The sequence below is a fragment of the Pezoporus wallicus genome, unplaced genomic scaffold, assembly GCF_028554395.1.
Source record: "Pezoporus wallicus isolate ANWC-B61680 ecotype Strahan unplaced genomic scaffold, APGP_CSIRO_Pwel_v1 contig_2543, whole genome shotgun sequence".
In the NCBI taxonomy this organism is placed as follows: Eukaryota; Metazoa; Chordata; class Aves; order Psittaciformes; family Psittacidae; genus Pezoporus; species Pezoporus wallicus.
Genome location: NW_026638172.1, coordinates 2,988,195 through 3,001,887, shown reverse-complemented (window position 1 = coordinate 3,001,887; position 13,693 = coordinate 2,988,195). Strand labels below are relative to the sequence as shown.

Genomic DNA, 13,693 nt, shown 5'->3' with positions numbered 1-13,693 from the left:
TAAAAAACAGAATAGGATTGCGCTCCTATTGAAGTAAGTGAGGTAAACTTTCAGGACTAGAGATAAAAGATATGTAACTGACTTACTAGGTGAGCTCACCATTTTTTGAAAGATAGATAGGTTGTTATGTATGTAAGATCCTCTACATCTATGACTTGAGGGGAGACCGGCATTTGATCAACTTGATGATGTGAGACTAGATCAGGGAGTGTTACAGCACTCCTGACACCATTTCTCAATGAGAGGAGGGAGGTGCTACAAGCTGCAGCTTTACGAAACAGTGGACATCGTTTCAGCCCAACAATCTAAAGAGATAAATGTCCAAGAATCTTGTCAAAGGGTTGAAGCATTTTTCATAGAGCAGCACAGTTTTTTACTCAGGAGGACAGCCCAAGTCATTTGTAGGTTTTCTTGGTGATCCTTCAGTTAACTGTGCTGGGACCAAGGCAACTTGCATCTTGGTCAAATCATTTTGAGGCAGGCCACTGCTGTGGAAGCTCAACATTTCTTGTAGCTGATGCAAAGAGAAAGAAAACAGTGTTGGGATAAAGGGTTCTGAACTACAATGAATAAGTAGCTAAAAACTTAAGGATCTGAATTGTCCTAGCTAATTGACCTAAATATTGGTTTCTGGCTTCAGAACAAATTCATTAGAGCTGAATGAGGGAAGCCCATTTCACATCTCTTCTTCATCTTATATGCAAAAATTGAGACTGTTCATGTACATAAAAACACATAGGCCATGGACACAGGACAGAATGATCTACCACAGGTGAGCCCATTTATATTACATAAAAGAGAAGCAGCAGATGCAGTTATAGGATACAGCAGTAATGTGTGGTTTAGCCCTTCCCATCTGCTGACAAATTCCCACTATCACCTAGTCACCCGTCAAAGCAGATCCTGCTTGTCTTTCACGCTTTGGTTTGTATAGCCTGCACATCTGTACACATCTGCCTCAGGGGAACATGTGTCAGGTTTATGCCTCAAGTGTCATATCTGTAGTCACACACCTATAGGCACACACGCAAAAGCATGTGGCTGCACAGAGAGCTGTAGCCAACATCACGGGGGAGAAGCTGCATGTGTGATTTGTGGTACATAGTTAGAAGTTGTATAGACTAAAGTTATGGAGACAGACTTGAAGGGAGACATCTCCAACATTGATAAAATGTAAGTACAAAAGACACATCATTGGATGGATATTGATGATGTTGTTTCAGTAATGACATCATCCATAGACTCCTAGTGTCTTTGCTTTGCTTCTCTATAGTGATCACAACATAAATTGCTTGTCTTGTTTGACTTCCTTGTTCACCAAAGTTGAGCAGATTGTCGCCGTTTTCAACGCTTCTACCAGACAAAAAGCTTGGGACCATTTCTCGAAAGCCCAGCGAAAGAACATAGACATTTGGCGAAAGCATTCTGAGGTTGGTGATTTTATTATTACTTTCTACCCATCATCTCACAGCTGGATTGACACAGAACGAGTGTGATTGTAGCTGGACATAGTGTATTCAGCAATATTTATGGCTACCGTTTTAGCTGTTAATCAACTGGCCATTATACAATCTCATCTACAGTATGAATTTCTCCCATTGCTCTCATTTGATAATAGTCATTAAATAGCACTAAGACAGAGAGCAATGCGCTTTTATTTTTCATGCAAAATTTGGTAAATCATTGGAGGATTATGTTTACTACCTCAAATAATGAACTGCAGTAGTGAAATTAGGAACAATATTTTCAACTAAGGATAGAATTAAGAATTATTTCTGAAAAGTATCATTTTAGGAGTCATCGTGATCTGTTTTTAAAAGAAATATTCTGTAGTACTGATTTATTTTTTTTTTCTCATTGTGCCATTATATGGTCATTATAAGATGACTTTGCCTGAAAATAAAAGAGACAATTTTTTTCCTAAGTAATGACTTAAGCATATTAAGTCCAGAAGAATGACATACTCCTTTCAATTTGTTTTATGCTGAACTTCTAAAAAGTAGATACATCACTTGTATTGATTATAAGTATTATGCTTGCAAAGAAAACAGTATTAACATAATCACACACAGAGTTAGCAGTGTGGGACCATGCATGTGTGACTGTCGTAAGCATGAGCAGAGGAAATGGGATTCTAACTCCCCTTGCTGCGAGTGGCAGCAAAGGAAGCACTAGACCTCATCCTGTGTTTTGGTCATCCAGCTTTCGTTTTTAATTCAGTATATACGCTATGAGCCTGTATTTTACAAAGTAAGTACCGCTGTCTTTGTTTTCTTTCTTCTTCCTTCATTTTTTTTCTTTTTAATATGAACAACTTACATACACTTGGTTTATTTTCATGTAATACAGTATGTTAATTATTAGTATCACAGTCCTCTAAATGATTTTCTCTGTCTCAGAATAAAAACTTTAGAAGGTAAGGTGCACTTATTTAATTATTTTGTAGTACCCTTGTAAAAGAAGCGTTGTACACTTAGTTTGAGAAACACTAAAGTGCTGCGATATAAATCATTTGGATAACATTTTAAGTGCCCATTAACTAATGCTAAATTACAGTTGAATACCAATGGCACTAACTGTAACATCCACATGAATACCAAATGAATTCTTTATTATCAGTGTTATTATGGTGAATACCAAATGAGTTCACAATAATGGGACACTTAAAATAAAATGTTAGCATAATTTATTGGTACAAACTGTATTTTGCATTTTGCTCACAAATATTTCATGTAAGTAGTGGATAAAGCCTTTGTTCAATTGAAAGTTGGGAAGTTGGGGATTGATGTTTGTCTTATCTTCTAGAGAAGCATGAAAATATTATCTGCTAGTAGATTTTTTCAATTCTGTTAAGACCATCCCTTCTTAAGCTAACTTTTTGTAAAGGGATGTGGTGTGTCATTCATTTTCTGGCTTTTAAATCTTTAACAAACAAACTGAAATGTGTAAGAGTTGAGTTTTCTGGAAATGTTAATTCACTATTCATTTTTTTCCAAATGTCATTGCCTTTGTTTTTTTTAAGAAGAGGGCAACTAAAACAATTCAAAAACATGTGAAGGCTCTCACTAAACCAGTGTATTTTAGAATATATTTAGAAATGCCTGGTTTTCAGATTGAAATAAGATAGAAATGTACTAAACGGCATCTTTGATTTAAATCCTGTTTTCTAACTGTGACATTGTCTGCTAATTTGTTTAATTAACTGATCACCTTCTCCTTTTTTTCTGAATTGAAGAAACCCAAAACCAAATCAACATTCACACATACAGCCATTCTCTGTGGAAGATTATTGACTTTGCTGTTAATGTAGACATTGATGCATCAAGGACATTTATCCCCTAAAGAGGGAGTAAATGTAAGCGGATGTCTGCTCATGTATGCAGTATACTTTCCAGGAAAAAGTGCAGGTGGCCTTTTTCAATAAAGAAGGTGCCTCTGATTGCATGAGGCACTGGTTGATGATTTACCTTTTTAATCACTCCTTTTTTAATTTGAAATTATTGTCATGTAAAACACCCACTAATTAGCTGCCTTTCCTTTGCTGGGATTAATGGACACATATACATTTATCAGAATATTTGAGGTCTGACGATGGAGCAAGGGTACAGCTCAAGGGAAACGCCTTTGCTTTTTTTATGCAGTCCCTCTCTGACAGCTTATTGTTAATTGCAGGGAACAGCGGTTGGACTCCTCAGTGCTGTCTCCTCCTTCCACACGAATCTTCCTTGTTTCAGAGATTTCAAACCACCTCTTTGGGAATTAAGCTCTTTGTTGGCAGAAAAATTAGCTGTCTGCAGACGGACAAGGCCTACACTAATCACAGTGCAGCATCCCCATGTTACACCTGACAGCATTATTAGGACAAAATAGAGTCCTCTCAATCTTCTCAGCGCTGCCATTAAAAAGCCAGCCACTACACCCGTGCTGGCTTTTCTACCCAGAACAAAGACCGTCTAGACTCCCACAAAGCTGGCGTGCCTGCTGATCATTTACCTAGTGACATGTGCAGGGTGTCCCAGCCTGCCTGCCTGCCCTTGACGCTGTCACCCAGAGACCAGGCTGTCAGCATTGGCACTCAGTTTGGATCAAGATGCAGAGATTTTCAGCACAGCATTATGGGGCTTTGTCTTTTAAATCCAAGGAGATCTGGGCATAGGGACAGAGGGTGAGATTCATTTGGCTAGCATTAGGCACTTGCAATACAGAGTGCTCTGTCTGCACTGGATGCTTTCAGCTGCTTTTACCATCAGCAGAGAGACCCAGGCACTTTTAGGGTGTAGTTAATATGACTTTGTTTAATGGAGACAACTATACTTGACTGGGTGAATCCTACCCCAAGTGGCAGAGAGAAGCAAGAATTACCTATGCCTTAAGCAAACTGACAATCTCTTTTATCAGTCTGTTTTATATACAGTTTTAAGCATCATCCCTGCTATTAAAGCATTCTCCTATGTTCAGCCGAACTAAAGATCACTCAACATGGAGATTCACTTTCTCTCTTGTTTTCCCTGAGTGTTGCCTTTGATAAACTCTGTTCTTTCACAGGAAGAATTCCCTGTGCTATTGTTATTATAAATATTCATATACAAATAAATATGATTACAATGATAAATGATGTATAATTAAAATCAGAGCAGCATTAAAACCAGATACTAAATAATGCATAATGACTTTAAGGAAGTTAATACTGACAGAAGGTCATTTTGGGTTTTAGGAGCTCCGAAATGCTCACAGTGAACAGCTCATGGGAATCCGCCGGGAAGAGGAGATGGAAATGTCTGATGATGACAGTGGTGACAATCCAAGTAAAAAGCTGAGAGTAGATGATTCAGGTAAAGCCAAGTCCCATTATAATGTCAATTATATGCGACTATTTTTTTTTAAAGCAAAAAACCTCTTACATATGAGAAATGACACATTAATAGCTGATTATATAACACAGTGTCTTATTTTAAACTCTCATAAACTAGTTATTTGAATGATGCAGGCTGTCACTAGGAGGTGTCTGTCACCTGCTATGATCTGTAATGATGAAAATTCTCTGATTCTGCCCTTGGCTAGAAGCATTGTGTTTCTTTAGTGCACTCTGCAATCTTCCATGGCAGTATTTCCTTCTCTGCTTGTAACAATGTGTTATTATGAGGCCAAGTGAAGTTATGTTTTGGTAGTATTCTCTAAGCCTTACCTTTCTTTTCAACAAACAAATAAATAATACTGTATGAACTCTCTACCAAATACACCGTACCATATTAACTGTGTTTAGTGGAATTATCTTTTAAGGGTACATGGTTCACAATATGGTACTGCATGCTGTAATAATTTAACACTTGTTAGGTGGCTATCATGAAAGAAAGGACAAGGGGGCATGCAATATGAGTAAAGAAAAGCAATTTTTTCAGCCATCTACAAATAATCGGCTATCCAGAGTGGACAGAAAGAGGTGACTCTGAAGCTGCCAAAATTACTGACTGATAACATGATCTGGATGAATGCTTTGCTTGATTTCTTGTCATTGTCTAATAAAGTTGTGAGCAGCTAACAAGAGTTTACATATTTAGTCATTCATCTTTGGAAACAAAATTTGCAAAAGCTGTAGCCAAAGCATGACTGGAAACTGCTGGCCAGCAGTGAGCTTTATAGAGGTAAAGAAGAAGGGAATTAATGTGGAAAGAAACTGAGAGCCTGATGAAGAGGATAATTATTTACTCCTTTACATACAGGCACCATATTAAGAAAGGAAAAAATTTCATGCATTTGATAGTTTAAAATCCTTGTATGCTGGCACAAAAATGTGGATTCAAGCTTACCTAAAGAAGAGCTCTTTGGCTTCTCCTGAGACAAGATGCTGTGTGAGATCAAATGGCTTCAGAAGTAAAGACCAAAGGAAGGAGTGCCATTCTAGCAAAGAAATTTTTACTATGACATCTTTCTTGAGGGGAGATTTAATACTTTCACTGGAAGAAAAATGCCACAATAAAACCTGTAGAAGGCAGCCTTAATTTTGCTTGGCTCATTGTGTAGATTTGAATTAGAAAATTAGACACCATTAGCAGAATGTTTGGAGCTAAGACAGTGGGATGCTGCAAAAAAAGCACTGCTAACAGTCAGGGATTTTTATGAATATCTAATCATTTTGCCTTGACTGTGTCCACTCCTATGGAGGGAAGTCATTAAAATTAACAACAGGAAGGTAGAGGCCAAAACACCCAGAACCTGCACATCAGATGAGCAATGATGTTTCGAACTGTCGTATTTATCGACTCAGCTAGGTTTAACATATGCATGTTTAGGGCAGAGCTATGCCACTCTTTTTATAACATCACAAATAGGAAAGCATGTTTGGTTCTAGTTAAACTAGAAAAGTTATTGAGTTTAAACCCTTGGTAAATGAGAAGGAAGTGAGAGAAGGACGTTTATTTTTTCATTTTTATGTGTAGAGAAGTGATTCTTCCTTCCTTCTCTTATCATTTAAAAAAAAAACAACCAAAACAAAACACAAAAAACAAACCCAAAACTATTTGTGTCAGCTGCCTTCTTTTTTTCTTTTTTTCTTTTTGAGTATGTCATCCCAGAACCACTGTTTTATCTCACTGGAGTACCTATTTGTATTCACAGTAACCTGTGTTCTACAAAGAATGTCTTTTAAAGAATCTATTCTCACTAAGAAACACTTCTGCACAGTAAGAAAACATTGGCACTTTCTTTATTTTTAACCCCTTTTCTTAAAGCATTTGTCTAAATGCTCAACCTTGTCAAGGGCAAGGCTTGTATAACACAAAGAAGATATTGTGCCACTTCAATTCAAGGACAGTGTGCACACATAAAGGCTTGAAAGTCTAAATCTGAAAGTGGCTGAAGCAATGAGACATGATGAATCAATTTGGATTGTTCCAGAATTCTGGACTGCCTGTCCTGCAATCCTAGTGATTTTCTTGAGGATATTATTTTTCAGCCTGTCCTGCTCAACAGTGGGAGCAAGGCTCCTGGGAAGTTACCATCCCCAAAGCTACAGCAGGGAACAGCCGGCTTCAATAGCTGTGTCAGGTCATTTTTCACTAGTTCACTTAGTTACATTACTGCTAATACAAGAAAATGAGCATCTAGATAGCATGGTGCTGTGTCACATTTCCTCACAGCTAGACTACCTAGAATGAAAACTCTCCTCTAGGATATCTGAAGAGAAACCTATTCATCATCCTGAAAAAAAGAAGGTGGATTCCAGCTCCAGCATTTGAAAACACAGTACAACAGGTTGCTGTGCAAAAGGACTTCAGTGCCTGAATGCCTATCCAGAAGTGCTGGTTTGCAGATTTCAGAGGAACATTGCAGTTACCTGAGGTCCTTGTAGGCAGAAAGTTCTGGGGATTTGGGTAGGTGATGAAAAAGCTGTTACTAAGAATAGTTTGCATTTTTTCTTCAAGTTGTGCAAGATACTAAGTCATGCAAGAGATCAAGTTGAAATATTAGAAATCTACTAGTAGCCATTTATTTGGCAAGATTCGGGCTTGCTACTTATAACAATACAGAACAACTCCAGAGGGACTTGTTGCAAAGTGCATCACTCCATTCTAGACTCAAATCATATTTCATCTGACAATTGCTCTTCTCCTGGTTGTTTATGAGCTTGATTTACTAATATTAGCAACTCGGCGGCACAGCAGGAATGAGAATTGGGACCTCCAGTCTTCTGAACCTGTCTTCCACACTCTAGTCTGCGTTGCAGGGCTGGGGCATTGCCTCCCACATAAAGACCTTCTGCTCCTCCAGGTGTTTTACAGGTCATTCTCCCCAGGCATAGTTAGTACCTTACTCTGTCATGTGCAAGCTGAATCTGCAAGGAGAAGGAAGGCATCATTACCTGCTTGTTCTTTTGGAAAACATCTCCAACCACTGAAAGGACCCTCCAAGGATCCCCCCAGGGAATCCAGTAAGTTGGCTGAACTATCATACATGCCTGCTTTATAGGAAATCCCCCTGGTTTCACAGACTAAAGGTGATTTGAATCATTGGAAAACCTGGCAAAAGGCTGACCTGAGACCGAGTGAATCACATCTGTGGGATCAGCTATTCTTTTAGATTCTTCTTTTTTTTTTCCTCCAAAAAAAATCAGCCTTTAAACGGTGATTTTTCTGCAGTATGGGCTTTGGAGTTTGAAAGGGACAAGAGGATTGCTGAAAGCTGGGAGATTGCTGAGAAAATAATAATGATGATTGGCAACTCAGTTAATACATTTAAAAGTCAGGGTGCAGCTATTGAAGCATTAGCTCAATGGGGGAAAAAAAAGAGATTCAGTGCTGGAGCCTAAAGGATATACAAAAATCTTCAGAATGATCAGGATTTATGGATGCTTTGTCTCCCACCTGCTGGCACTGGGAGTAAGGATCCACAAGTAAAAGCCTCCAAAGTAATTTTAAGAATTAGTGAAGCTGTGTGTTGTAGAAAAGAGCTGGAGTTTGGTTTATGCCTAGAAGGCACCTGTAATTTTATTTTAAAGAGAGATGGGCTAATCTCTTCCTTTTGCAGTTCTCAGCGATGTGCAACTCCAACTTCAATGGGAGACTGTGGCTGGCACTGTGGAAAAGAAGGAAATGCACAGTGCTTGCAGAAGAACACAGGAAGGATAGTCGCATGTTTAAGGCTTTCGACTGGGATCCCAGATCTGTGGGCCAAATCCCAGCTCTTCTGTATATCCCCTGCCTGGACTAATCAGTTAATTTGTGTTATCTCAGTTCCCTACTATCAAATGGAGACAAGGATGATTCCTTTCATTCAACCACTGCCTCTTCCGTCCATATGGATGATAAGCGCCTTTGTATAGGGCTCTCTCCAGCTCAACAGATTGCAGTACCCTACTCACTGGGCCCCTGGAGGATTTTACCACCACATTATTACCTGTGGTGAAGCAACATAACATCTTAGGAACTGCATTCAAATAATAAATAGCAAGTTATGTAGTGAAAGCCCAGTTTGAACATGTAAGATAAGTATACTTTCCAAGTCAGGAAAGATACCCTCTATGGCAGGATTTTCAAGCATAACTAAAGTAGGTGCCAAATTTGAATAGTGAAGCTTTTTCTGTCTTGAACAGTACCCTGAATCTTTAATGCTCTTCTGAACTGATCTCTCCTGCCTGCAGCATCAGCTTGCTGTAGGAGATGATAGGCTGAATAGCAGGCAGTCCCTCTCACCGAAGACTGTTAAGTCCTTGTAAAAACGCACCCTGGTGCACACAGCATAAAACAGGCTTTGTGATATTGTTCACAAGTCTATCTTGAAAGTTGCAAGCCTGGAAAGTCTTCAAGAAAAGCCTGATACAACACCAAAGTCATCTGTGTGATGCTTATTCATCTTTTCTCTGAAATTGTCATCTTTTTTCTTTCTCTAAGGCTTGTGTGAATGCAGAAATGCACACATGGAATGGAAATTGTGTTTTGTAGCTGGATTAAACTGGTAGGAAAGCTTTATATAGCTTGTTACAACTTTGAATAGAAATTGCTGAGCCCCAGCTGTGAGGAGCTGAGCTCTGCTCTTCCTTTTCTTCCAATGGGCAGATCTCATGTCAGATCTTCTTCTTCCTCCTGGACCCAGGGATCAGATATTTCTCCCTTCCTTTCTTGTAAGTCTAATCTTTTGGCATTTATGGACGATTCTGTTTTAAACATAAGTCTGATTTATTTTTCTGTCATTACCTTTCCATCTCATAGCATTTTGGCATCAGAATTTGTGAAAATGATACTGATATTTAATAAGTCCATAATTTAAAAAAATTGTTTACTTTAGAAATTAATGGGCTAACATGATCTTTTCCTAAATAAATCAATTCCATTTCAAAGCCATCAGCAGCTGGTATCATAATCAACCCTGCAGTAATAAGCATATAAAGGCATATGTAGAGGAAAATAAACCCCGTTAACAGAAGCTATTAGCCAGGTTTTATAAGCAATCTCGAAGAACATTTTTAAAATCTGGAGCTCTGAATTGCCAGTGTACTGACACAGTTCCCTCTCTGGCCTGAGAAGACAGCTGAACAATCCCTTTGAGCTATTTGACTGGAGTAACTTCTCTTCGAATGGAAATGCTCCAGACAGCAGACAATCAGCTTTTCTCCGTAGGACCATCAGGGGTGATCACTAGAAAGCAGCACAAGATGATTACTCCCTCTCCACCAGGAAAACTCTGCTCTGGTGTCTTTCACAGCATGCCAGTTCCCAGCTGCTATCATCAGGCAGACTCCAATTTTGTGCCTTAAAATGCATTACATTTTTCCCACAGCTTTTACAAAAATAGGCTGAAATTCAGGAAGCATATAGGCAGGGACCTAATTTTATGGCCCCGGTTTTAAGTCTGTTTGGCTCTAATAATGCTTCTTGTGCAGCTGGATTTAGCAAAAATGCCTTGATGAATCAGGGCTGAAGGTAGATGCTAAGCCTGTCTTCCCTGGGGAATAAAAGCAGCCTTGTCTTCTCCCAGATACTGGGCCAGTTCCTCTGGGTCATGCACAACACATCGGCTTTGGGGTGGAGGTCTGTGCTGGTGCTGTGGACACAGCAGTGAAGGGGTTAACCTAACTTTTAATTTTAGAGGAAACAGACACTTCAAAGGCATTTTTCTAGTATGGGTTTTAGGAGGATGTCCTGTTTACTACAAAACAAGTCTGTTGCGCTTTGATGCTTTTCAACTGCCGGAAATACTATTATCTAGATTACATTTTATCACATTTTCTGGGTATTTCATACTGATAAGGTTTTATGCAGGATCATTACATATGAGAATAGATTTAATCCTGGTTTTAGTAAGCTTTAAGGACACTGAGGGATTATTTATGTAATAAGATGCAAAGTCGCTATGGAAAATGCTATAGCAACCTAACATCTTCACAAAACCAAGCAGCCACTTGTGACAGCAATCTAAATTTACATTTATTTTAGTGTCATTTTATTGACATTCTTAGTATCTCATTTTGACAGCATGTTAAAATATGTTTTGTGTTCATGCTAGAACAAAACTAACAGCATGTTGTTGAAATATTCCTTATAATTTTTTGAGATAATTTTAGCATGTTTCATTTTGTGTAAATAACATTAAAATAGTAGTGAAAAGAAGTTTGGGTGCATCCCCTCTGTTTGTAACAGAGCAAACAATGCACATTGAAAGCAGTATTTTACAACTCAGTGAAAGGTAAACTGTTTTTATTTACTTCATATCTGAATGAAAATATTTTTAAGCAAGAAATGATTTTATTATTAGAATTTATGTCAAATCCTATGTATTTTATTGTAACTTTCCCAGTTCAGGATACAGGCTATAATTTTTCATTAGGATTCATAAAGCAAGGCATCATTTCTGAATGTGTAGACTTGCAGTTTGGCAGGGAATTGCCCTATTTAAATGGGGCTTTTCTAAAACAGAGCATAACATTTTGCATTGCCCCTTAGGAGGTTAAATAAAAATGGAAAGAAAAAATAAACACAAAGTGACAAAATAGTCTGAACTCTGTCCTGTGCTCATTGCAGTTAATAATGAAACTTGCATTGACTTCAACAGGAGCAGAAGCAAGCTCTGTATATTGATTTTCTCTATCCCCCTCCATTAAGGATCCTGAAGTGCGGCTGTAACATTGTTGAAGTGGGATGTTGGCAGCAAAATCAATAAAAGACAGTATTAGAACATATGCTGTTTTCGGCTTCCTCACAATCTGATATAGCTGGTACTAGCATTCTTCTCCAAATTACACTTCATACTTTCTATAAAGTGACCTTCCTTATAGTGCCCTCTCCAACATAAAGCTTTTGAGCTCTTACTCTCATATTTAGACTTCAAGAGGATGAACCCTATTTATAACAGTGAAGACAGTTGATTCTGAACAGAGGATAAAGAACATATTCCTTCAAGAGTGGTTTCAGTCTAAACCCTATTTCTGACCTCCAATGGAAGAGCATTTCTATTATCATTTAAACTAAGCTTTTGAGTTTAGTTTTTTTTAATTATGCTGCCCTTCATGCCCTGTTGTTTTTAGAAACCCTTTTCACCCCAGCACATTAGAGGAACTTATAGATATTGTTTAAGGTGGAGATTTAGGTACCTTCTTATCCACTGTTAAATCCAAGAAACATCAGCCATTGCTAAAGTGTCAACGGAGATGATGATCAGAAAGCAGAGCCTTTTCCAACATCAGTACAAGCTTCTAAACTCATTATTGCTGGTTTGGGAAGCATCCTTATGTCATGAGCAGTGCAAGGCTGGCTGAAGTTTTCAAAGCATTAAAAGCTATCTCTTCAAAGCATGCAGCTTCTCATTCTTTGTGTGTCCAGCTGACTGCCACTCTGTCATGTGGTGGCATGCCAGGGTTTAAAAACACACCCATCAGACCTCATGCTCTAAGCCGCATGGCCATAGAAGTTCCCAAAACTATGAGTTAGTGATGCTGGTTTACTTTGGTGAATTAATCTTAAATTCAGAGGCATTTCATGATGTCCTGCTCTTTGGTTTTGGCTTAAAAGCCATCTCAAGAAAATAAGCTTCCTACTAATGACACATATCCGTAGTATAGCATTTTTGTGACCAACATATTAAAGGATTCAGTTCATAAAGTTGAAAACCAAATGAATTCAAAGTTGCTTGGAGGTGAATAATCTCCTTTTAGTCTTATTTGGGTTTAGATTCAGGGCCGAGAGAAAACAAAGAACAATACTCTAGGATATGAGCTGACAAACTGAAGAACTAGGTACCGTACCAAAATCATAACTTTTATTCAATTTCTCTACTAATTCTACCATGTGTCTCCTTCAACACCATTATACAGAACTCTAAAGAAGGAAAATTTGTTTTTTCTGTGTTAAAAGTGGTTTGTTTTTTGTTTTAATTGCAAGTTCTAATTGTTTTGTTTGGTTGGTTTGTTGCTTTTCAGTGGGCAAAATAGTTGCAAAATTTTTGTTTATTCAGCCCTCCACATATTTAGTGCATTGCAAGTTTCATTGCAACTGTGCCAAGCATGTCTTTACAGCACTTGTATCCCGCGATTGCTCAACTGCTTCTACAACTACCAAATGACCACCTCACATGTCAACCAGAGGTCTTTCTGAAGAGATTTGAGTGGTTGCTAAAACACACCACCAGTTTCTTCATTGCATCTTTCTCATGTGTTAGATATAAACTGTCTTCCCTCTTGAATATCTAAGCTCTGGAGACAAGGAAGCACTTCTAATAGTTGAGGGAAAACATGATAAAAAGCAGTATCTCTCCCTATGTCTCTCTGTTATCTGGTAGTCATCTGTCTCATGTTTTGTTGATAGGTTTTGAGATGACTGTGCTGTTAGACCTTGATCCCACAAGCTACTGCCTGCTGCTTGGAGTGTTTGCACTCACCTTCTGCTCAACACCCACAGATACAAAGTCCTAAAAGCAATGGCTTAACCAGAAAGTCTGTTACAAGGAGTTTTTCACAGTTATCTCCTCAAAGTTACACACTTTTTGCAAATTGCAATAAATTGTCTGTCTCTGAAGGGTCTGGAAGCACCACTAAGCTCTGTAGAACCCTGTCATCTGCAAGTTTGCAACACACTCTTATTTTTTTTGCTAGCTGATAAAGTACCTACAAAACATGTTAAATTGTGGAGAAGCACAGTGACCTATCTGTGCAGATACCGAATATGCTGGAGACAGGATGCAGGGGAGAAATGAATGTTTTTGCTTG

The 13,693-nt window shown here is 38.4% G+C and overlaps 1 protein-coding gene across 8 annotated transcripts in view; it reads left to right on the top strand.

Moving 5' to 3' along the window:
* The window catches only part of ENOX1 (ecto-NOX disulfide-thiol exchanger 1), a 371,690-nt gene that overhangs the window by 303,255 nt on the left and 54,742 nt on the right, over positions 1-13,693 (top strand). For all 8 annotated transcript variants that reach the window (XM_057409723.1, XM_057409722.1, XM_057409716.1 and 5 more), the window contains exons 10-11: positions 1,324-1,430; positions 4,715-4,832. In XM_057409723.1, coding sequence (XP_057265706.1) covers positions 1,324-1,430; positions 4,715-4,832 — 225 coding nt within the window. The remainder of the gene's footprint in view (positions 1-1,323; positions 1,431-4,714; positions 4,833-13,693) is intronic.